Below are 26527 nucleotides of genomic sequence, written 5' to 3' on the forward strand. Positions count from 1 at the left end.
ATCCTAACGCCTGTCCCCAATGTTCTGACTGCTGGAGGCAAGCATTCCAAACATTTTGTTACCTGTGACACCATTTTCAAGGAACTATGTACCTGCACTGCTAGATTTCTCTGTTCAAAAGCACTCCCTGGGGCTTTACCATTCATTTTGTAAGTCCTGCCTTGTCTATCCAAAATGTAACACTTCACATTTGTCTAAATTAAACTCCATCTGCCATTCTTCAGTCTACTGGTCCAGTTGATCAAGATCCCATTTTACTCTTAGATAGCCTTCTTCACTGTGCATCATGTCACCAATTTTGGTGTCATCCACAAACTTACCAATCATGTGTCCGATATTCTCATTCAAATCCTTTATATGTGACAAACAACAGTGGACTCAGCACCAACCCCTGCAGCACAATGCTGGTCACAGGCCTCAAGTCTGAATATAATCTTCAAATTTGCTGCTTTATGTTGGTAAAATGCATAACCCAGTTAGATAAACAATATTGCGTCACAAAATCATACAGTCAGCAAGAATTTCCAAAATGCAGGCATTTGCTTAAAATCTGTGTCATATACTCTTCACCTGCGAAGCTCATGAGATAAGCAAGTTTGCACAACAAAATCAACATTTCTAGCAATCTGTCAAAAATGCTGGCACGTTCTTAGAATTAATTTTATATGACACTAAAATGCATATCTTCGTGAGTTAAGAATGTTTGCACATTAAAATTAACCTTCCTTGCAATCCCCTCCAAAGTGCTAGCATTTTCTTAAAATCAGAAGTGTTTTTAATTGAAAAGCATAACTCAGCGAGATAAGCAGGTTTACACAACAAAGTCAACATGTCTAGCAACCTCTTCAAAATGTTGGCATGGTTTTAAAGTCTGTAGTACATGTTACTAAAGTCTGTAGTACATGTTACTAAAACACATAACTCAGAGTAGCAACTTTGTGGAAGAAAATCAAATCTTCAAGTAAAAATCTCTAAAAACCCGTTTTTTTTTAAATTGACTGTTAAACTAAAACATACAACTCAGTGAGATAAGCATATTGTGCAGCAAAATCAACATTAGAAATCTGTCTATCTCAGCCATTAAGATATTGAAAGGCCCAGCCTCGACAGCACTCTGTGGTAAAGAATTCTACAGATTCACTACCGTCTGAGAAGAAAAGGCTCCTTCTTATCCCTGTCTTAAATGGATATCCTATTACTCTAAAATTGTCCTCGGTTCTCCCACAAGAGGAAACAATTTCTCTGCGTTTAACCCTTTGCCTTTGGAACCTCTTCCTAACACTTCCAGTTAGTGGGACCACCTGGCAATGGTTGATCCCAGTGACTGGAGCAGACCTCTCCCCAGATTGGGAGCAGTTGGGATTGGTATCATGCTAGTTATATTTAGGTCCGTGAATTATTGTTCTCCTGCTTAGAATTGGAAGGAACAAAGGAGACATCCAGCTTTAAACTTTTATTGGTAAAAGAATCTCAAAATATGAATATAAGTGATGATGCACAAATAGCATACAAATTAACACAAAATGTTATTTTTAGAATTAGAATTCCTACAATGTAGAAACAGGCTCTTCAGACCAACAAGTCCACACCGATCCTCTAATAAGTGACCCACCCAGACTCATTCCCCGACTCTATTATCCTCTATTTACCCCTGACTAGTACACCTACACATCCCTGAACACTATAGGCAATTTAGCATTATCAATTCACCTGACCTGCACATCTTTGGACTGTGGGAGGAAACCAGAGCACCCAGAGAAAACCCAGGTAGACACAGGAAGAATGTGCACAGTCACCCGAGGTTGGAATTGAATACAGGTCCCTGGCACTGTGAGGAAGCAGTGCTAACCACTGAGCCACCATACTGCCCACTTAACTTGCCTTTCCAGAACATGGCTTCTTGTTTCGATCTTGAATTTTATCAGCAATGTAGTTGTTCATTTTTTGCAGCTCCGTCATGGTCTCTGCACTAAGCCTCAAGATGGTCATAGATCAAAATGTACATTAGGTATCTACAGAGAAACAAAGAGCACATTATTTGGAACAGCATACGAGTTTAATTGGCCAAAGTGCCGGTTTCTCAGTTATCCTATTGTGCATGAATGTCAAGAACATTCTATAGTAGACTATCCTCTCCCAGAATGTCTCAGATCACCAAATACCAATAGCCAGGCACTTCTCAAGTAAAGAGTTTGTCCTTTGTCTGTATATTTAGTTACAGAGTTGCTTTGAGATGCCAATTCCATCCAGTAATTCTTTGTCCAGCAGAGCAAAAATGATGATCTATTGTAAATACAGAACTTAGATTGAGCACAGCAAACCTGTCTTTGAAGGGCTACTTCCAATATCCTCACTCTATATCTTCACAAACTTCTGCAAAGGAAATACGAGCAAATAAACATGTTTTTTAACCAAGAAACTTGTGAAAATATAGTTCAATTTCTGCTCTTCACAAATGTCTCAGAGACTGATCTGTATATGTTCTTAAACTTCTTATCTTTTTTGGACAAATTTCTTATTCCTAATCTGTGTATATTGTGTTATAATGTCTTCTCACAGTCAGTAACTAAAAAGTTCACTCTTTTATGAAATCAAGAAAGCCTGGTTAAATTAGCTCCTTTTTCAAAACATGAATTCACTTTGTCTGGGAGGAAGGTATTCACAAGATAAAGGATCTCCTTTCAAATTAACTTTGTTGCAACCAACTGGAGTGCAGGTAATTGAAGAAGGGAAATTGGTCTTAGCTCCCTGAATTCTTGTTGCAGAACCTTATCCTCTTTCTGCTGAAGTCATTGATCCCAATGTGAACCACAATTTCTGACCATTTGCCCTCCCAGCTCAGGATGTCCTGCAGCTATTTGGTGACATACTTGACCCTGACCCCTGGGAAGCAACAAATCATCCTAGAGTCATGTAGGAATGCAGACTGTTTCCCCCATTATTTCCTCCCATGATTGTTCTCCCTCATCTAACAGGGACACTGTAGCTTAACAGGGATACTGTAGCTTGGTTGATATTACTAGTAGGGCAACAAATATTGAAGTTCTGAAATAAACATTAATAATACAAGGTTAATGTGGATAACATGGTGACTTAGTAGTTAGCACTGCTGCCTCACAGTGCTACAGATCTGGGATCGATTCCAGCCTCGGGAACTGTCTATATAGAGTTTGCATATTCTCCATGTGTCTGCATGGGTTTTCTTTGGGTGCTCTGGTTTCCTTCCATAATCCAAACATGTGCAGGATAGGTTAATTGGTCATGCTAAATTGCCTGTAGTGTTCAGGGATGTATAAAGTTTTGTGCATGGGTTAGGAGAAATGTGAGTAAGGAGAAATGTAAGAATGGGTCTAGGTGGGTTACTCTTCAGAGGGTTGGTGTGGACTAGTTGGGCCAAATGGCCTGTTTCCACACTGGAGGGATTTTATGATCCCCCCCACCCCCCACCTCCCCCCCCCCCCCCCCCCCCACCTTGTGCAGCTGGGCTCTGGTTGCACTTCCCTGAGGAACTGTTACTTTTACTGTTTTGCAACACAGAGAAAAATAATGTTCTTAAGTGAGATGCACGCTGGAGTTTCCCTGGCTACTTGCCTGTCTTTCATCTGCTGATTAGCGGTCACCTACTCCCACTCTAACAGCACTTCTTTGAGCGGTGGGATGACCGTGTCTAAAAATGTGTCATCCACATAACTCCCAGCCTTGCTGTTTCTTACTGTCTTAAAATTGAAAGGACTTTTTATGAGGAGAGTTTGAGTAAGTTGTGCATGCACTTAGTGGAGTTTAGTAGAATGAGAGGTGACATTATTGAAATGTGTAAGATTCTAAAGGGATTTATGGTGCACAATATTGATAGATACATCTGGGATGTTCTGAGGATAGGTTGCAGTCATTTTAACACATGTATGCATTGCATAAAACATATTACGTTTTATTACCTCATAAACCTTCATCTCAACAGGTTGAGTTTCAGGTGAAGTGAGCTATTCCTTGCTATTTGTGTGCAGTAGCAACAAGATTTTAATCCCCATATATGTTATCTTACAGTTGGCAACTCATTTTGCCAATGGCAGGTCAAGGACTCCTTATTTCAGCAGCTCGGTGAATAGATCCATTTTGAGACACTAAGCCATCGCAGGCATGGAGGACGTTGATGTTTGACACCATTAAGGGATCCAGGGAGAATCAAGTGCACCCATATAACCATCTTGGTACTGAGAGACCAGCCAAACCAGCCCGCTGTTTCCTGAACAGAAGAGGTTCCCACTCGGTGAATGTATTGTTGCCTGTGGCTTCAGAGAAAAAAAAACTGAGGTTTGTAGTTAACTCACCTGATGTTTTCATCCTTCAAGAGTCCCATGTACTGCACATCTTCAGGCCAACATGCATACTTCATGAGCGGCAACAAAGGGATGAAGGCTGTCTTCTGAAGAATTGGCTTCTAACACTCTCCCAGCACTCACTCATGAGACAAAGAGGGACTATGACCAGCGTAATCCACTATCACATACCTGCATTGAACTTACAAGATAGCCAGGAAGGAATTGAAGAGTGGATTTAGGAGGGGGCATAAAAAAGCTTTAGTGGGTAGGATTAAGGAAAATCCTAAGGTGTTCTACACTTACGTGAGAATCAAGAGCTTGGCCAGATTGAAGGTAGAGCCAATCAGGCTTAGTGGAGCGAACTTGCGCCTGGAGTTGGAGAAAGTAGGGGCGGTCCTTAATAAATACTTTGCTTCAGTATTCACTACTAAGGGGGACTTTGATTTTTCTTAGGACAACATGAAACAGACTGATATACTAGAACAAGTTGATGTTAGGAAGGAGGATGTGCTGAAAACTTTGAAAAACATAAGGATAGATAAATCCCCTGAGCCAGACAAGATATACCCTACATTACTACAGGAAGTGAGAGAAGAGATCGCTGTGCCTTTGGTGATGATCTTTGCATCCTCACTGTCCGCTGGAGTAGTGACAGATGATTGGAGAATGGCAAATGTTATTCCCTTGTTCAAGAAAGGGAATTGGGATGATCCTGGGAATTATACACCAGTCAGTCCAACGTCAGTGGTAGGAAAAGTTTTGAGATGATTCTGAGATACAGGATTTATGATTATATGAAAAACCATATTTGATTAGAGATAGTCAACACGGCTTTGTGAGGGCAGCTCATGCCTCATAAACCTATTGAATTCTTTGAGAATGTGACAAAACACATTGATGAAGGTAGAGCAGTGGATGTGGTGTACATGGATTTTAGCAAGGCATTTGACATGGTTCCCCATGGTAGGCTCATTCAGAAAGTAAGGAGGCATGGGGTACAAGGAAACCTGTTTGTCTGGATACAGAATTGGCTGGTCCATAGAAGTCAGAGAATGTGGTAGAAGGAAAGTATTCAGTGACCAGTGGTCACTTGGAGCTCAGTGACCAGTGGACTTCTGAAAGGATCTGTCTGGGACCTCTATTCATTATGATTTTTGTAAATGACTTGGATGAGGAAGTGGAAGGATGGGTTAGTAAGTTTGCTGATAACACAAAGGTTGGTGGAGTTGTGGATAATGTGGAGGGCTGCTGTAGGTTGCAACGAGACATTGACAGGTTGCAGAATTGGGCTGATAAGTGGCAGATGGAGTTCAACCTGGAAAAGTGTGAAGTGATTCACTTTGGAAGGTGGAATTTGAATGCAGAATACATATTTAAAGGCAGGATTCTTGGTAGTGTGGAGGAACATAGGGATCTTGGGGTCAATGTCCGCAGATCCCTCAAAGTTGCCACCCAAGTTGAAAGGGCTGTTATGAAAGCATATGGCGTATTGGCTTTCATTAATAGGGGGATTGAGTTGTAGAGCCATGAGGTAATTCTGCAGTTCTATAACGTCCTGGTTAGACCACACTTGGAACATTGTGTTCTCTTCTGGTCTCCTCCTTATAGGAAAGATGTAGAAGCCTTAGAGAGGGTGCAGAGGAGGTTTGTCAAGCTGCTGCCTGGACTGGAGGGCATGTCTTATGAAGAAAGGTTGAGGGAGCTGGGGCTTTACTCTTTGGAATAAAGCAGGATGAGAGGTGACTTGTTAGAGGTGCATAACATATTGAGAGACATAGATAGAGTGGATAGCCAGATACTTTTTCCCATGGTGGAAATGGTTATCACGAGGGGCATAATTTTAAGGTAATTGGAGAAAGGTTTGGGGAGATGTCAGACAGTGGTGAGTGCATGGAATGCACTGCCAGCAGTGGTGGTAAAGTCAGATACATTAGGGACATTTAAGTGACTTTTGGATAGGCACATGGGAGTTAGTCCAATGAAGGGTATCTAGGTTAGTCTGATCTTAAAGTAGGATAGAAGGCCGACATCAAGGGCCAAAGAACCTGTACTGTTCGATAAATGTTGTATGCGCTTCCAAAGCCTTTGCTGGTGATGTCTCCAGAACAGGCCAGTCAGTAATCCTCATGTTGCAGTCACCTGCTACATGCTGAACAACACAACAATACTAACAAGTGTGAAGCTGATTGCGGAGCAGAAGAGGACCATTGAAACCACACTTCCTTGGAGGAGAATGGGAGAAGGAGGAAGAGAAGGTCTCCATAGGAGCCCAGAGCCCAGCAATTGGAGGAAGATGGTCGAGGCCATACTTTTGTCCAGCCAATCCATAATGAAATAATGCTTCAGATTGGTTTCACAGGTCGGCGCAACATCAAGGGCTGAAAGGCTGTACTGCACTGTAATGTTCTACGTTCTACCCTTAATGAATTGAGTATTGATGCAGTTTTATGAGAAAGATGTTGCCATTTTGAATAGTTGGCAGGGAGATTATGGTTCTAGTAGGCAAAAATATGATGGAGTAAAGACATGCCTTCAAAGAGAAGGTAATTCAATTGCAGTGCAAACACATTCACATGAGGAGAAAAGGTAATACACACAAATTAGAACTCTTTGGATGACTAAGGTGATGGAAATGAGAATGAAACACAATAATAAAGCTTAAGACAAGTGATTGATAACTCAGTAAAGAACAAAGAAGGGGAATGTAGCAACACTTCTCAAGTAAAAAGCCATTGTTGCACAAGGAAATGTATTTGGGAAATGTTTTTGTGCATTTCCATCCTTATATCTTTACCGAGTCATCAATAATTTGTCATAAGCTAACCCTAAATAGCTGTGGATATTCCATCATTGTTGTATTTAAGGCTGGGATGGATAGATTTTGGCTTTATGCAGAATCAAAAGATACAAAAAGTGAGCAGAAAAGTGGAATTGAAGTTCAGGGTCAGCTATGTCTATGATGAATAGTAAATCAGGCTGGACAGGCTATATTGTTATTATTTGTTGTGTTTTTACATTGATTTACTGCCATCTGAAGATTCAATTATTCAGTCTGTTGGTTCCATCATTTGGTAAGTCAACTATACACAGGAGGTGCATCAAGAATACTGATGCATGCTTCTACTCCTAGATTGTCTCCTACTGTATGAATGCAGTTATATTAATTGTAAAAAATACTTTTTGTCAGAAGTTAAATTCATCCTGTGAAGAACACATTCATTGAATGATTGTTCATCAGATATTGTGATTTGATTGGCAATAAGGATGCTTAAAGATGTCCCTGTATTTTCTAAATAACTGTTATGTAATCACCTCCAGACAGCCAGAGACTGTGTCTCTCTCATTCTGACAACCATTTGGGTTGTCGTTTTGAGGACTGCAGTTCTCCTTTTGAATCCTTGTCCACAGTAACAAAGTTACCTCAACTGCTTCGTTTATATGTTTTCTTTTCAAAGGTAGCAGGATATTACATCACAGAGATCTTGCTAGTCTATTGACAATAATCTTAGATCGTGACAACCAGTAAAATAGCACATTTTATTTCAAACTTAAAGTACACAAGATTGTTTGCTTAGGTTTATCTAAATCAATTCCATCATGTGAATTCTGTAGTAATAGTTGGTTGTTTGAATAGTTAACTTTCTTGATAAGCATTGTTTATTGAAGAGGCCCATTGATTCAGTGTAACTTGTCAAGGTCACATTTACACAAATGTCTCTGTTAGCTTCACAATGTATTTATTCTTCTTGATAGCACAGTCTGATTTCGCTACTTTACAATTACCAAGCAGGTTTTATTCTTAAATCAAGCTTCTTCCCATAAACACTTTCTAACCCAGGGTTGAATGACCAGTTTGAAAATCTTGCTAAGAAGGGTTTATCTTCCTTACTTCAAATTTTCTCCAATAGATTGAACCCTTCTCATGTGACAGGAGTAGTGGAAAATGATCAATATGGAGTAGAAGCAGTGAAATTTGGCAGCCTCCTCAAGGGCTCTAGGTGGGGAAAGGATTTCTGTAATGGGCACTCCATGGTCCACAGAGAGAATGTTGGTGGCAATCGCCACTATTGTCAGAAGTTAAATTCATCCTGTGAACTGCCAGCTATCAAAACACCATATTCCTGAAGTTGCTGGCTCAGCACTGGCCATGGCTAACACTACCACTGCTTAACTGTTAGCCAGGAACTCTTGGAAGTGGATCACTGCACTTCATCAAATGGCAGCCCTAGCTGTAGTCACTTAATTATTGCTGGATCTTCCAGTAAAATTTAGCCCATGGTTTTGGTTCTGTCTCTTCTCAGCAAATGTCTGTGGATTAATAACAGAATCGATGGTCTTGCACTGAGGACAGCCATTGTGTCCAGTTCTCAGTCTTTCTTTTGAAAATCTGGATGAAAAGGAGGAGGGTCTGATGAATAATGCAGTGTGAAAACATTGTTAGAACCACCAGGATACCAAACGCAAAACTGCATGTTGGTCACACATCAGCAAGTTAAGATCCTTCTATTCATTACTATTCCAAGGTCTTTGATGACACAGACAAAACTATGTATAATCAGTCAATGGTTTCATTGGCACTGGAAAAGTTTGTCATCTATTGATGCAGCTGTGTGCAGCCCATTAACCATTTGGAGATGTCATTCGCAGGAATTTCTCATGACCAGAGACATAACATTTCTGGCTACATTAATTTCGATAGCCAAAGGCAAAGACATGCAATACCAGATATTACAGTACGTGAAAGAATTCTATCACGCTCTCCTTACTAAGGGGTATGATGACACCATCGATATAATGTATTCAGTCTGAAGGGAACAAGTGCATAATTTTGAAATGGCTTTATGTTAGCTTTACTATAATTTTAAACTTAAACCTTGGAAGTGAATAAGCTTTGAGTAAGTTAAAATTAGTTCTAATTGTTGTTAGTATGTGTTGTGGACAAGAGGGAGAGGTGAATTTAACTATTTTTGCTATTCTCCTTTCCTGCCTGCTAAAAAGGCAGTTTTGAATTTGTTTAAAATGTTTTTTCTCTTTCATAACAGGCTGTGGTGTGGTCTCCCAAACACTCTTTTAAATTTAAAAACCTTCCAACACCAGGTTATAGTCCAACAGGTTTATTTGGAAGCACGAGCTTTCAAAGCACTCTGAAAGCTAGTGCTTCCAAATAACCTGTTGAACAATAAACTGATATTGTGTGATTTTTTTAACTTTGTACACCCCAGTCCAACACCGGCACCTCCAAATCACTTTTTTAAATGATTCACAATTAGTTCTCTAGGGTTATAACAAAAGGAATGGTTTATTCAAGCATTCAATGTGGGAGATAATTAACAACACGTACACACATAGACAGGAAAGAAAGTAGAAAAAAGAAAACGAAGTTACAATTATGAATTACTTAAAGATAAAAGTTATTGCTATTAGTTCAGAAAAAGTAGAGAACAATAAATCAATACCCAGTGATGCTTTGTAGCTTGCTGGTCCACTACAATTAATTTTTTGTGAAAGCTTGGGTACAAGATGAAAGTGCAGCAATAAAATCATTGTACAGTGAGAAATTACTTCAATTTTCAGGTGAAATTCAGGATTCTTTCTGGGAAAGAAAACAAACTAAGGAAAAACCTCAAAACTGTAAATTTAAAACCATCAGTTTCAGTTACATGAGCAGTGCTCCTGATTAAGTCACTTGCATTAACAAGATGATTTTTGATGCATGTTAGCCAAGTGTACTTTAGGAGATAATAATTGCCATCTCATGCAGAATGTACTTCAGTGCTTTCCTTTGTTTGAGATGCACAGTGTAGATACCTGTGATTTCTTTATGTTAGCTTGACTGGAGTGTCGATGCAGTGCAAACAGCATGCATTCCAGGAGGAAGACATACGATTTCGTTCCTTAGTTACTACAGATCAGACCTTTCCAGAAATTGTGGTCAACTGGCATCATATTATTGAGGCAATTGTGTGGTCAGTCCAGCAAAGTGTTCAGTTTTAAAACAAAAAGCAAGATAATATAGTTTTAAGGACTCTCGCCCGTAGGTGTTCAAAGTTTGGGAGAAGATTTGTAGCTCGGGTGCTCGTTGTTGTGGTTCTGTTCGCCGAGCTGGGAATTTGTGTTGCAGATGTTTCGTCCCCTGTCTAGGTGACATCCTCAGTGCTTGGGAGCCTCCTGTGAAGCGCTTCTGTGCTGTTTCCTCCGGCATTTATACTGGTTTGTCTCTGCCGCTTCCGGTTGTCAGTTCCAGCTGTCCACTGTAGTGGCCGGTATATTGGGTACCGGTATATTACCCATAGTGTGGTTTGCCACTCCAGCAGGAGGGAGAATAATGGGGTGACCGTCATGTGTTAATTGTGCAAGAAGCCAAAAATCAGATTCTTGTTGATGAAATAAGTTCTCCTTCTTTAGCTGCTGAGGAGCCCATAGATAATATTTGCAGCTCACTATTTACACAAGTCACTGGAAATAAGATGGAACTTCTCTCAGTGACTCCATCTAGTAACATCAGCAGGACAACATGAGTAAACCTAGGTATGAAGTGGTGTCCAATGACCTTAATGGCGTTAGAACATCTGACCTTGAAAGATCCCAGCAATCTGAATTAAAGACCATCTGCCATTCCTCGGCCTACTAGTCCAGCTGATCAAGAAGATGTGGCACTTTTAAATAACCTTCTTCACTGTCCTTTACAACCATCAATTTTGGTGTTATTCATAAACTTACTCATTATGCCTCCTACATTCTCATCAAAATTGTTTATATAAATGACAAACAATCGTGGATTCAGCACCAAGCCTTACAGTACACCGCTAGTCACAGGCCTCCAGTCTGAACAAGTCTCTACCACCATCCTCTGTCCCCTACCATCAAGATAATTTTGGACCCAAGTGCTTGGCTCTCCCTGGATCCCACGTGATCTAACTTTAACAACCAGTCTATTGTGTGGTACCTTGTCAATGGCCTTGCTAAAGTCTATGTAGATAATGGCTGCCACTCTTCCCTCAGCTACCTTTACAGTCGCCTCTTCAAAAAACATTATCAAATTTGTGAGACACAACTTCCCAAGCACAAAAGCTGACTATCTCAATCAGTTATTACTTTTCCAAATGCATATAGATACTATCTCTCAAAATCCCCTCCATCCCTCCGCTGACATTAGGTTCGGTCTATAGTTTTTCCTTATGGTCTTTCTTAAATATTGGCACTACATTAACCACCCTCCAGTGTTCCAGCACATCACTCATTTATCACACAAATGTCTCTGGTAGTCCACACTGCAGAATGAGGAAGATGGGCATTGCAGCAAATGATCAGATGGTTGAATGCAAGTGGGGGTTGGATTGTGGTGTAGAAACATAGAAACGAGGGGCAGGGGTAGGCCATTTGGCCCTTTGAGCATGCATCAACATTCAATATGATCCTAGCTGATCATGCAATTTCAGTATCCCAATCAATATCCCAACAACCCTTGATTCCTTTAGCTGTAAGGGCCACTTCCAGCTCCCTCTTGAATATATCTAATCAAATGGCCCCAACAGCTTCCTTTGGGAAGGAATTCCACAGGTTCACAACTCTCTGAGTGAAGAAAGTCTCCCTCATCTCAGTCTTGTGTGGCATACCCATTATTCTTAGTTAAAAATCACACAACACCAGGTTATAGTCCAACAGGTTTAATTGGAGGCACTAGCTTTTGAAGCCACACATGAAGGACGTCGCTCCGAAAGCTAGTGCTTCCAATTAAACCTGTTGGACTATAACCTGGTGTAGTGTGATTTTTAACTTTGTACACCCCAGTCCAACATCGGCATCTCCAAATCATGACCCTTATTCTTGCGCTGTGATCCCTAGTTCTGGGATCCCTAGTTACCATATACATTGCTCTTCAGAATTGTGCGGTCAGCAAATTCAGAAGGTAGGCCCCACCCAGGGTAGCCAGCAGATTTCATTGGTTTACTCTGACTGTGTTTAATAGGAGTTCCGTGTTCCCTGTTTTGTGCAGAGAGACCTGACTTTACAATGGGGAAGTTACTAATACTTGCTGTTTTCGCGGTTCTGCTCTCAGTGGTCGCGTACACACTTTTAGACGTGTGGTAAGTTTTAAAAACCTTTCAGAGTCCGGCGAAAGTGAGCGAATGGGAAATGAATGGGATTTTGACTGTTTTGTTCCCGGCTTAGAAAATTCTGGCTCTGTCTCAAGATAGAGGCAAAGTTCCGTTTGCAGCTGGCGGAGGGAGCCAGGGATATTCAAACAGGAGCGAAGTATTTCACAAATAAAAATTAACCCCTGACATGAGTGTTGTCTTACTCTGAGAATTGTCCTTTGAAATGTTCAGGAACGGAAGGCACTGGCTCGGATCCCCATGTTAATTGTAGCTGTTTGCGAAGTCTCAGCGTTAGTGAGGGAGAGGTGAGACACTGCGCTGTACCGCACCTCACCCAGCAGAGTCTCAGACTCTGAAATGGGGATGTTGGTAGGACATACTTAGGCTGAAAAAAAAGTTGGCATTGTAATGGTGCAGAGTGGGAATACCGAGGAGACATGGCTGGAAGTAGTTTGAAGTGCGTGTAGTGTTTTAAAATCCGATCCAGGCTTGGAGAAGCAGACCTGATTGCGTCATTTCCCAAAATTATGCTTGTTTTTTGCTTCCGTTCACAGTCTGTTAATAAAGAATTCACACAACACCAAGTTATCGTCCGGCAGGTTTGTTTGGAAGTACTAGTTTTGTGACTTAAAGATCACACAACACCAGGTTATAGTCCAACAGGTTTAATTGGAAGCACTAGCTTGCTCCTTCATGGGTTGGCTGTGGAGCAGCGCTACGAAAGCTAGTGCTTCCAATTAAACCTGTTGGACTATAACCTGGTGTTAAGTGATTTTTTAACATTGTACACCCCAGTCCAACACTGGCATCTCCAAAACATAGTTTTGTGAGTGCTGCTCCTTCATCAGATAGTTGTGGAGCAGGATCACAAAACACAGACTTTATAGCAAAAGACCACAATCATGCAACTGAAACGATATATTGAACAAAGCTAGATCGCTGTTAAGTCTTTCATCTTTTAGAGTGGGTTGCAGGTTTTGATTAATTAATATGTAAATCCTAGAAGTTCTTTCAAGTCACATTCTCGAGATAACTTAAAGTTTTATGGAAAAAAAGGGACATCTGAGTTCAGATAATGCATTAAAGGTTAGAGTCTATCTGTATCCTAAACTTGAGCCAGACGGTTCTATTTTCAAAGTAGCAATTTATAAAATATTACATGGATTGACTGCCTGCAGATTTTTGAACAGATTAGAATCTGTGTACGGTCGCTCAGTGGTTAGTGCTGTTGACTCACAGTGCCAGGGACCCGGGTTCAATTCCCATGCAGCTGACTGTGCAAACTCCTCACAGACAGACATTCTCCAGGAGCTCCAGTTTCCTCCCACAATCCAAAGATGTGCAGGTTAGGGTGAATTGGCCATGCTAAATTGCCCATAGTGTTCAGGGATATGTAAGTTAGGTGCTTTAGTCTGGGGTAAACATAGAGTAGTAGAGGAATGGGTCTGGGTGGGTTATTCTTTGGAGGGTCAGTGTGGACTTGTTAGGCCGAAGGGCCTGTTTCCACACTGTTTCACCCCATCTGTGTGTGTGCATGCAAGGGGGAAAGAGAAGGAGTGTGTGTGTGTAGGAGAGAATGTGAGACTATGTGTTTACATGTGAGTGTGACGGAGAGTGGGAGGTGTAAACCCCAGTCCAACACCAGTACCTCAACGCGATAGGAAATTTAGTGATGGTGATTATATAGAAAGTTGTGGGAAGATGGTTTTCGTTCTTGTTGATGATGGTAATTGCATGGTGATGTACATGTTATTTGCCGCATGTTAGTCCAAGCCTGGATATTGTCCAGGTCTTGCTGAATCCGGACAGACTGCTTGAAGTCCTGAGCAGTGGTAAGTGGTGCAGAACATCAGAAGTCTATGAGGCTCTGAAGACAGTTGAGCATGCCACTTCAGAGAGGAGTCACTGGGAGCTGAAATGGAGATATTAATCCCTTCAGGGAGAATAGTTGTGACTGGAAAGCATTGCTAAAATTGTCACCAATAACTGCATTCATACTTAGTTCGAAATAGTTTTTAACCCCTTCATAGAATATGGCATCACCAACAAGGCTACCATTCATTACCTCATTGTTATCTGCTTTAAGATGGTAATGATGAATCACTTTTTTGAATTGCTACAGCCCACAAAGTGAAGATACAAACACAGGGCTGTTAGAAAGGAGTCCTATATTTTGACCCAATCATAATGAAGAAATGACGATATAGCCCCCTGTCAGGATGGTAAGTGTGTTAGAGGAGAACTTGCAGATTGTGGAGTTTCTATGGATCCGTGCTCTTGCCCTTATGGGTGGTGCAGGTTTGGAAGGACTTGTTAAAGGAGACTGTGTTTCTCATGGAAGGTATCTACTACCACTCTGATAGAGGGAGAGAACGTTTAAGACATTTCCAGATGGGATTTAGAGTAGGTGATCTGCTTTGTCTTGTATCTTGTAGAACTCCTTAAGTCTTGTTGGAGCAACACCTTGTTAAAAATGTTCATTGTCTGACATGTGTGTAGCTTGTCATGGAGTAGCCCACACCTTAAAGTTGCCCAGTTCTTGGTATATGCAGGCACAAGTTGTTTCAGTTTGATGGTAGTTTCTAGCAATTGATTTAAATATCCTAGCCAGGACCATTGCTCACTTGTGTGAAATCAATGGTGAGCCATCAGCTCTTCTGAAGAGCTTATGCTGGAAATGTCAACTCTCCTGTCCCTCGGATGCTGCCTGACCAGCATTGATTTACCAGCGCCACACATTTTGACTCTGATCTCCAGCATCTGCAGTCCTCATTTTCTCTTAGCATTATTACTGTACTTGGGGTTTGAGATGCAGCCAAAGTCTGGCCTCTGTGATGGTGTGGACTTCTGGAGATCAAGGTGCATCATGCAGGTGCCACTTCTGGCTGAAGCTGAATGAAAGAAACAAGTCTGAAATATTAACACTGATGTTTTGGTCTCCCCAGCCATTTAGGATGGTGATATTTCTGGAGTCAAGTCAACCAGTTTGATTGACTGCCTAGCACCATTCAAAACTAGATGTGGTAGCACTATTTAACTTGATCTGATCCAGTAAAAGCAAAGTACTGTGGATGCTGGAAATTTAAAATAAAAAAAGTGTATTTGAAGAAACTTCCATCTAGCAAAATTTGTGGAGAGAGGAGGAGTGTTGATCTAATCTATTGGTTTTAGGATTGTTTAGCTTGGTCTATCACTACTGCTTCTGGTGTTTAGGATGCATGTAGTTGTTTTATTTGTAATTTCACCCTATTGGCACCTTATTTTTAGTTATGTCTGGTGCACTTGGCATCCTTTCCTATCTTCCTCATTGAGGGGGCTATATAGGTTGGTGTCCTATATTGATGGTCAAGGGCTTGGTTGGAATGTTTTGGTATTTACTGAAGTAATAGTTCACAAATTGTGGTTTAATGCAATTTTGATGATGCTGCCCCATGGTTCCTAATTAAGCTGAAGAAATATATATAACAACTTGAATATTTTGCACAGTAATATACATGAAATTATTGGCATGTGGGAGGTTGGGCAATTTTGTGGAGAGAAGAGGGGTTAACATTTGAGTGTGGAATTGTTTTAAAAAAAAATCAAGTTCCTAAATAGCATTGGGTGTTTAAACAAAATATGGAGAGCAGGTATAGCGAAGCAGTTTTGGAGTCATAGGAAGCTAAATGTTTTTAAAACCAGGTGCTGTATTAAAACTAGGAGACATTAATGATCTGAGTAATTATCCTGTTTGAATAAATGAATATCAAAATAGCTAGTGTCATTTAAAGGACAAGCACTAACATTAAATATCTTAATCTCCGCTGGATCCACCTGAACCAGTATCGATGAAATAATATTGTATGGTACTTATTTCTGTCCTAATATTATTCATGTGTGAGGTGAATTCATAAACTTTAGGACTTTACCCAAATTTAATACCTTCCGCTTGTAAATGTAGTAACATTTTTATGCCTGCTATCTGTTGAAGTAATGGTATGATGTAGTGATTATAACTGATGTTCAAGATAATATACTGAAATTACCCATGCAGTCACATGCACTGTTTTACATGGTAGCTGGATTGAAAGGCATTCTACTGGGAAAAGGCGTACCAATGGAAACTGGTTTATTTGATCCAAACTTTAGACTTTGAAATAGTCATTGAACTTTGAAGTAGCTGTAATGTTTGACTGTTACGCCATGTACAGAAATAAATACTTTTTTAAAAAAGTAAACTTGAGCTTCTCGTTCACAGAATCACAGAGCCACAGAGTTATTGTACTGCAGAAAGAGGCCATTTGGCCCATCACACCTGCACTGTTTCCATTCTCTAGTCTGGCTCTAGTCTGGTTCTGTTGCAGAGAGTCAATCTCCCACTTTTCCCCATATCACTGCACATCATTACTATCCAAAACAAAATCTGATGTCCTCTTGAATGTCTCAACTGAAACTTCTTCCATCATAATTCCAGATAGTGCATTCCTGATTACTCACTGTGTGAAAATGTTCTTTTTCTCACTTCACCCTTGCTTCATTTGCACATGACTTTAAATTTATGCATTCTCATTTTTGTTTCCTTTGAAAACAGAAAGACCTTCACCCTCTCTACCTTATCCAGCCTGCTCCTGACTTTTAAAACCCCAATCAGATTGCCTGTCCAAGGAGACCAGTTCCAAATTCTTCAATCGATCTTCATAATTGAAGTTTCTCATTTCTAGAACTAATTCAGTAAATCACTTCTGTGTTCTCTCCAATTTATTCACATCTTGCCTATAATGTTGGACCCACAACTACATGCAATATGCCATTTGAAGTCTAACAAATGTCTGTACAAGTGTCACATCACACTTTTCTGTGTTGAAACTCACTTGCCACCTATCTGCCCACACTACCAACTTGTTACTGTCTTTTTGAAGTTTTGCACTATCCTCACAGTTTACAATTCCTCCAAGTTTAGTGTCATCTGCAAACTTGGAAATTGCTCCCTGCACACCATGATCTAGATCCTAATATATATCAGGAAAAACAAAAGTCCTAATACCAAATATAAGGTTTGGTCCACTCTGAAAATTATCCATTGACCATTACTGTCTTCTATCACTTAACCAATTTTGTATTCTGCCTATGCAGTACATTGGTAAATGGATGACACAACAAATATTAATGTTTTGAGATAGTTACTGTAACAAACAGATTAAATTCAACATTGACTGGACACTATTTTGTAAGTGACCAAACTAAAGAACTTTGTAATGTAACCAAAAATGTACTTCATCAGCAAATTAAGTACACATTTATGTTTTCCCAGAATCCATCCAAATTCATTCTTAATCTCGAGGGTTTACTTCTGGTGATTTGGTAGTACAGAACTTGAGTATTGCTAAAAACAATACACGTTTCTTTTTGAAGCTTATTATCTTGCCATCATCAGTACAATTTTCAACAAGCAGAAATATTGTTTGTTGAGCTGAAGAATGTGTTGCTGGAAAAGCGCAGCAGGTCAGGCAGCATCCAAGGAGCAGGAGAATCAGGCATAAGCCCTTCTTCAGGAATGAGGGAGGTGTGCCAAGCAGGCTAAGATAAAAGGTAGGGAGGAGGGTCTTGGGGGAGGGGCGTTGGGAATGCGAGAGGTGGAAGGAGGTTGGAGGCGGGAGAAGGGGTCATCGGAGGGTTGAACTCACCGCATGTTGAACTCATTAATCCGGGAACATAGGGGGATGAAGATGAGGCCTCTGCTGAGGACTGATCTTTCATCCTCAGAGAGGGGGAAGTCTGGAGGGATGGTGAAAATACGGCAGGGCCCAACTCCGCCTCAACGCCTAACTCCGCCACCACGCCTAACCCTGCCCCCACTCCAGCTCCCAGCCCTGCTGTATTTCAACAGGCGGTGAGACATCGAACAATTCTTCCGCTGCCTTCGCGCCTACTTTTTCAACCAGGATTCTCGCCCACCCTCTGATGACCCCTTCTCCCGCTTCCAACACACCCCATCCACCTGGACACACCGTGCTGGCCTCTTACCCGCCCTCGATCTCTTCATAGCCAACTGCCGCCGTGACATTAACCGCCTCAACCTGTCCATCCCTCTCACCCTCGCAATGTGCAGTCCTCCACTCCCTCCGCTCCAACTCCAACCTCACCATCAAACCGGCAGACAAGGGAGGCGCGGTGGTAGTTTGGCACACCGACCTTTACACCGCTGAGGCTAAATACCAGCTCGTGGACACCTCCTCCTACTGCCCCCTTGACCATGACCCCACCTCACACCACCAAACCATCATCTCCCAGACCATCCATAACCTCATCACCTCGGGGGATCTCCCGTCCACCGCCTTCAACCTCATAGTCCCACAACCCCGCACTGCCCGTTTCTACCTCCTACCCAAAATCCACAAACCTGACTGCCCCAGCCGACCCATTATCCAGCCTGCTCCTGCCCCACTGAACTCATCTCTGCATACCTCAACACTGTCCTGTCCCCCTTAGTCCAAGAACTCCCCACCTACGTTCGGGACACCATCCACGCCCTCCACCTCCTCCATGATTTTCGCTTCCCTGGCCCCCAACTCCTTATCTTTACCATGGACATCCAGTCCCTATACACGTCCATTCCCCACCATGAAGGCCTCAAACCCCTCCGCTTCTTCCTTTCCCGTCATACCAACCAGTACCCTTCCACTGACACCCTCCTTCGACTGACTGAACCAGTCCTCACTCTTAACAACTTCTCTTTCCAATCCTCCCACTTCCACCAAACCAAAGGAGTAGCCATGGGCACCCACATGGGCCCCAGCTATGCCTGCCTATTCGTTGGATATGTGGAACAGTCCATCTTCCGCAGCTACACTGGCACCACCCCCCACCTTTTCCTCTGCTACATCGATGACTGTATCGGCGCTACCTCGTGCTCCCACGAGGAGGTTGAACAGTTCATCCACTTTACTAACACCTTCCACCCCGACCTCAAGTTTACCTGGACCGTCTCAGACTCCTCCCTCCCCTTCCTAGACCTCTCCATTTCTATCTCGGGCGACCGACTCAACACGGACATTCACTATAAACCGACCGACTCCCACAGCTACCTAGACTACACCTCCTCCCACCGTGCCCCCTGTAAAAATGCCATCCCATATTCCCAATTCCTTCGCCTCCGCTGCATCTGCTTCCAGGAGGACCAATTCCAATACCGAACAACCCAGATGGCCTCCTTCTTCAAAGCTCGCAATTTCCCCTCAGACATGGTTGACGACGCTCTCCACTGCACCTCCTCCACTTCCCGCTCCTCCGCCCTTGAACCCCGCCCCTCCAATCGCCATCAGGACAGAACCCCACTGGTCATCACCTAACACCCCATCAACCTCCAGATACATCGTATCATCCTTTGTCATTTCTGCCACCTCCAAACAAACCCCAGCACCAAGGATATATTTTCCTCCCCTCCCCTATCAACATTCCAGGACGATCACTCCTTCTGCAACCCCCTCGTCAGGTCCACACCCCCCACTAAGCCAACCTCCACTCCCGGCATCTTCTCCTGCAACCGCAAGAAATGCAAAACTTGCGCCCACACCTCCCCCCTCACTTCCCTCCAAGGCCCCAAGGGATCCTTCCATATCCGTCACAAATTCACCTGCACCTCCACACACATCATTTACTGCATCTGCTGCACCCGATGTGGCCTCCTTGACATTGGGGAGACAGGCCGCCTGCTTGCAGAACGTTTCAGAGAACACCTCTGGGACACCCGCACCAACCAACCCAACCGCCCCGTGGCTGAACTCTTTTTAACTCCCCCTCCCACTCCACCAAGGACATGCGGGTCCTTGGCATCCTCCATCGCCAGACCATGGCAACACGATGCTGGAGGAAGAGCGCCTCATCTTCCACTTAGGAACCCTCCAACCACAAGGGATGAATGCAGATTTCTCCAGCTTCCTCATTTCCCCTCCCCCCACCTTATCTCAGTTCCAACTCTCTGACTCAGCACCGCCTTCTTGACCTGCAATCTTCTTCCTGACCTCTCCGCCCCCACCCCCTCTCCGGCCTATCACCCTCACCTTAACCTCCTTCCACCTATTGCATTCCCAACGCCCCTCCCCTAAGACCCTCCTCCCAACTTTTTATGTTAGCCTGCTTGGCACACCCTTCTCATTCCTGAAGAAGGGCTTATGCCCGAAACGTCGATTCTCCTGCTCCTTGGATGCTGCCTGACCTGCTGTGTTTTTCCAGCAACACATTTTTCAGCTCTGATCTCCAGCATCTGCAGTCCTCACTTTCTCCATGTAGTTTGTTGACACAAGACAAATGGTTTGACAGAATGTGACTCTTTTTTTCAGTATTATTCACAAACCAATGGAAAAGCTAAGAGTTGGAGAGTGTGGTGCTGGAAAAGCACAGCTGGTCAGGCAGCAGCTAATGAGCAGGAGAGTCGCTGTTTTAAGCATAAGCTCTTCATCAGAAATGTAGGGGTGCCCCAAAAGGGCTGAGAGATAAATGGGAGGGGGTGGGGCTGGAGGGAAGGTAGCTGGGAATGCGATAGATGAAGGTGGGGGTAAAGGTGATAGGTCAGACAGGAGAGTGGCCGAACACTTCAACTCTCCCTCCCACTCTGCCAAGGACATGGAAGTCTTAGGCCTTCTCCACCACCAAATCCTATCCACCTGACGCCTGAAGAACGCCTCATTTTCTGCCTTGGGACTGTCCAACCACGTGGGATCAACGTGGATTCCTCATTTCCCCTCACCCCACCTAATCCCAGGTCCAACTTTTTGAATCAGCACCAACCTCTTGAACTGTCCTACCTGTCCATCTTCCTTCCCATCTATCCGCTCAATCCTCCTCTCTGACGTATCACCTTCACCCCCACCTTCATCTACCTATTACATTCCCAGCTACCCCCCACTTTTGTCTCAGCCCTCTTGGACCACCCCCTCATTCCTGATGACAAGCTTATGCAAAAAAAGTTGATTCTCCTGCTTCTCGGATGCGACCTTACCTGCTGCGCTTTTCCAGCGTCACACTCTTCGACTTTGATCTGCACTTCTCACTTTCTCATAATGGAAAAGCTAAACCAACATTGATATAAAATGAGAGGAATTACTGATTGGCTCGAGGCATTGGAGCCAGGGAGTGTACAGTGGTGAGGTGATGACTGAGAGTCAGCTGTTCACCTATGTTAAATTTTAAACAAGACAGGTTGACTCTGATTTAAAGCATTTCCCTGAGAAATGAACCCATGTTCTTTCGGTAATTTTCCTTTCTCAGTGTTTTATCAAATTTAATCACAATAATCAGGAGAGTTTGGTATAGGTAATGATTTGTTTACTCATGTAGACACCAGGAGAGTTAGTTTTCTGAAGAAGGGTCACTGGGCCTGAAACATTACCTCTGATTTCTTGCCACTGATGCTGCTAGACTTTTTAAGCCTTTCCAGCAATTTCTGTTTTTGTTTTAGTTTTCAACAATCTAAGGCTGAACTCTGGCGAAAATCCACAAGTTCTTGTTTCTATACACCTTGCATCAATTTCTAATCTGATCAGTTTACAAGCTAATTTTAATACTTAATACCTACAGTACATATCTCAAGTAGTGTTTGTTTCCACCTTTTATCTTGCTGACTGTGTCTGTTTCCATCCCTCACACTCTGGCTTGGCTTTTTGCCAGTTAGTTTGATTTATTTCACTACACATACTTCTCACTGATTTCTGTATTTAACCTTTCCAGCTCCTCCAATAATTTGGCCATTGGCCTGGCTCAAGATAGCCTACTTCATTGTATATCTCTCTTTCTGCTTATGGTCTGCTGTTCATACATACTGGCTAAGTTTTGAGATTAGGGCTATAAAGGTAAAGCTGTATCATTGGTTCAGGTTGGCCGTGACTCATGTGTTTTAGTCCTGCATTCTCCAAATACAACTCTCCTCACCATCTCTTTTATGTCCTTCTGCTGCAGTAGATAAATATAGAGCCAGTACCTACTGCACAATAAAGAAAAAATGGGAGATGATTCTGATTCATCTTAAACAATAAATACCTTATTCCAAATGTTCTACCACTAAATAATGGTATCTGTTTGTTCAATATCATCAATCAATGCCTGAATTAGTTGTTGCAACAAATTGTATATTCTATATATTCACTGGGTCTCATCCCTAATAGCTGTAAGGTGTTCAGGTAATAGTGCGGTTATTTAAACAAACTGGCTCAGATACCATGTAAGATTTTTCTTAATGTCTTCCTCTGCCTGTATGTTAATGATTTCTCCCCTGTGGATTTCCATCTGTTCTGCCTTGTCCACCCTAGACTCTAACTTTTGGGTATAAACACACTGCACAGCTGGTTTTAGGACAGTGGGTGGCACGGTGGCACAGTGGTTTAGCACTGCTGCCTCACAGCGCCTGAGACCCGGGTTCAATTCCCGCCTCAGGCGACTGACTGTGTGGAGTTTGCACGTTCTCCCCGTGTCTGCGTGGGTTTCCTCCGGGTGCTCCGGTTTCCTCCCACAGTCCAAAGATGTGCAGGCCAGGTGAATTGGCCATGCTAAATTGCCCATAGTGTTAGGTAAGGAGTAAATGTAGATGTAGGGGTATGGGTGGGTTACGCTTCGGCGGGGCGGTGTGGACTTGTTGGGCCGAAGGGCCTGTTTCCACACTGTAAGTAATCTAATCTAATCTAATCAATCATTCCCACATTGAACATGTTTTTGTGACACACGAACTTCACATCTCTGCACACAGATGCACAGCGTAAGTTAGCTTCTGACAATCAATCTGACTCATTGTGTCATTGGCTATTGCATTAAACCTGCAGCTTTGCTTCTTCTTTCTCTTATATCAGATGTAGATATATTACCAAAGAGGTATCTAAACTGCATCTATTTAAAGTGGTTGCTTACTCTATTACCTTCTCTTTCTACAACATTTGGTCATAAGAGACCTTAGATGCTTCTTCCCACCTCCCATTATCTCAATATTGTCTCCTTTAGATAATTCCTGATGAAGGGCTTTTGCCTGAAACGTCAATTTTCCTACTCCTTAGATACTGCCTGTTCTGCTGTGCTTTTCCAGCACCATTCTAATCTAGACTCCTTTATGTAATATCTAATGGGTAATGTCATCATACAACCATAATTAGGATTGCCATAACAATGATGATTAAAATTATTAATTGTAACACACTTCACTTATACATGTACACATGCTAAACCCCTGAGCTAGCAGCTAGTCAAGTCATGCTGTCTGTGCCATGACAAGTTAAACAAATGTGCATTTGTCAGCCACATATTTGTCTTCAGTTTTCCCACGTCTGCCTGAGTATCTGTGAACCATAACTGTTGCAGACATCATTCCTGCCTGCTCCATTTGAGATATTTTTGGACACATTAATCAATCAGTCCGGTTCATGCATGAATCCCTAGAGCAATGGCCATGCTTTAAATTCCTAATGTCGGATCATGACCCACACTGAGTTATCTGTCCGGGATCATTTTACAGAATTTTCTTAGATTGAGAACAGAAACTCGGAACCTGTTGGTCTGCTGTCACCAAATCAATCTAATTTGTGGCTGAGACCTCTGTGTAAAATGATGTAATGGTGGAGGGCTTGTTTTCAGGCTGGAGGCCTGTGACTAACGGTGTTCCAATTGGTTCTGGGCCCTCTTTGTTTGGCATTTTATATAAATGGTTTGAATACAAATATAGAAGGCATGGTTAATAAGTTTGCGGTTGACACCAAAATTGGTGGCATTGTAGACAGTGAAGAAGGTTTGCTGAGATTATAAAGGGATCTTGATCAAATGGGTCAATGGGCTGAAAAGTGGCAGATGGTGTTCAATCTGGATAAATGTGAGATATTGCATTTTGGTACAACAAACAAGAGTAAGGCTTACATGATTGATGTTAGGGCGTTGGATATTGTTTTAGGACAGAGGGACTGAAGGGTTCATGTTTGCATCACATGGTGGTTAAAAAGCACGCTTGCCTTAATTGCTCTATCCTTTGAGTATTGGAATTGGGAAGCCCTATTGAGGTTGTTCAAGACATTGGTGAGGCCTCTTTGGGAATATTGTCCCCAGTTCTGGTTGCCCAGTTACAGGAAGGCTATTATTACCGTAGAGATAGTTCAGAAAGGATTTATTAAGATGTTGCCAGTCATGGAAGATTTAAGTCAGAAAGGCTGGATAGCCTGGGAGTATTTTCCACTGGAATGTAGGGGGTTGAGAGGTGACCTTATAGAGTTTACAAAATCATGAGGGGTATAGATAAGGTGAATGATAGGTGTCTTTTCCCTAGGATGGGGGATTTTAAGACTAGGAGGCATATTTTAGGGTGAGGGGGAGAGATTTTAAAAAGAACGGAGAGGCAAATATCTTACACAGAAGTTGTTTCAATACTATATTACCTTCTCTCTCTCCAACATTTGTTGGTAAGATACCATACATGCCGCTTCCCACTTCCTTTCCTTTATGTATTCTCTCCTTTATGTAATATCTAATAGGTAATGCTATCATGTGTGGAATGAATATCCTGAGGAAGTGATGGATGTGCTCACAATTACAGTGTTTAACAGACATTTAGATAAGTATGCGAATAAGACATGTTAGGTGGGACTAGTTTAATTGGGATTATGTTCAGCATGGACTGGTTGGACCAAAGAGTTTGTTTCTGTGCTGTATGCCTCTATGCCTCTATTACCAGATTGCGTTCTGTTAACCTTTTTGTTGATTGGGAGGTGAAAACATTGGATGCCTTCTACAGTTTGACTAACTTGTGTTGTCACTGTTTGGCCAAAGATATATACAATGCTTGGTTCTGAATGGAACAGTACAAGGGCCCGCCAGTATCAAAGATTTTTAGAACAATGGAGACTAGCTAATGGTACACATTATTGTTTTAAACTTGATCATCCTTAACAACACTAGGCCATTTTCTGGTTCTGGGTTTAGTGCTGAACAAGATTGGTTTAGTGTCTTTCCGTGACTCGATACTGTTGCAGTGGTGGGTGGGGTTATGGTTTGTTGTTCTCAAGATGCTGGTATGTGTTACTGTTTCTTGTCAGTGGCTGAAATATGAGGTTGTTTTCTTTTACCTGGGAGTTCCTGTTTCTCAATAAATGCTCATCAACATTCCTCTTTCCCCTCCCCTCTAGCCTGCCAGCGCTCCCATAGCTGTAGGTACAGTAGATAAAAAGCTGTGGCCTTTGGGGAAATGATCTCCAGTCATCACTATCTGGTCATGATTAATTCTATAAAACAAAATCAGTTAGTAATGTGTTTCAGCTGTGACTAATGCTTCCCATAACCTTTTACTTTAATATCCACACAAGTGTACATATTGCTAATCATTGTCACTTCATAAAGTCCTATCCATTTTCGTACAAATCCTGCATTCTCCCTGGCATGAACTTTTACCACAACCTTAGCCTGTTCCATTCCGGCCTATACTTCAGTGATGTGTATGAACTGCTTATCCTGAACTTCCCATTTCAGTCTGTGAAACTGCTTGTACAGTCTCTCTCTCTCTCTCTCTCTCTCTCTCTCCTCCCTCTCTCTCTCTCTCTCTCTCTCTCTCGAGCTGGTTACAACATCCACTATCAATTTCATTGTCCTTCCAGTCATATAGAATGGTCCTTCTATTGGGTGGTGTTCAGCAATACATCTGCCCATTCCTGCCCTGTCTCCCAATGGCTTTAATTAGGGTTATCTTTAGTATCCTTTTCAATTCTTTAGCCATGCCCAAACTCCATTGTTTGATTCCCAGAAAACTGCAAACTCTTAACCATTTGTCCTCTAAAATGTGAATCATCATCTAAATCCATCAGCAATGGTATTCCCCATGTGGGCATCACCTCTTCTACCATTACACACGAAACAACTGTAGCTGAATTATCTCCTATGAGGTAGGCTTCGTGAATTCGTCAATAATGAACAAACAATAGATTTTTTTCCCCAAACTAGAGGGTGGGATCCCATGCAGTCTATTTGTTACTGCTGTTGTCTTATTGCTCAAGGCTGGTGTGACATGTACATTTTGACTCATCATGGACTTGTCTTCTCAAGTTATGCTGGCATATGCCATGCATCACTGACAGTGTTATAGAGCCATAGAGATGTACAGTGTGGAAACAGATG

The 26527-nt window shown here is 42.3% G+C and overlaps 2 protein-coding genes across 3 annotated transcripts in view; one reads left to right on the forward strand and one right to left on the reverse strand.

The window, feature by feature from the left end:
- asb4 (ankyrin repeat and SOCS box containing 4) overlaps positions 1 to 428 on the reverse strand; it is a 46043-nt gene extending 45615 nt beyond the window's left edge. The window contains exon 1 of the mRNA XM_072575466.1: positions 321 to 428. Within this exon, the coding sequence (XP_072431567.1) occupies positions 321 to 327 (7 nt within the window). The 5' untranslated portion in view covers positions 328 to 428. The remainder of the gene's footprint in view (positions 1 to 320) is intronic.
- An 11823-nt stretch (positions 429 to 12251) lies between these two features.
- The window catches only part of LOC140480516 (serum paraoxonase/arylesterase 2-like), a 68083-nt gene continuing 53807 nt past the window's right edge, over positions 12252 to 26527 (forward strand). For both annotated transcript variants that reach the window (XM_072575468.1, XM_072575469.1), the window contains exon 1: positions 12252 to 12406. In XM_072575468.1, coding sequence (XP_072431569.1) covers positions 12333 to 12406 — 74 coding nt within the window. In that variant the 5' untranslated portion in view covers positions 12252 to 12332. The remainder of the gene's footprint in view (positions 12407 to 26527) is intronic.

This window comes from Chiloscyllium punctatum, chromosome 8 (assembly GCF_047496795.1).
Source record: "Chiloscyllium punctatum isolate Juve2018m chromosome 8, sChiPun1.3, whole genome shotgun sequence".
Classification (NCBI taxonomy): domain Eukaryota; kingdom Metazoa; phylum Chordata; class Chondrichthyes; order Orectolobiformes; family Hemiscylliidae; genus Chiloscyllium; species Chiloscyllium punctatum.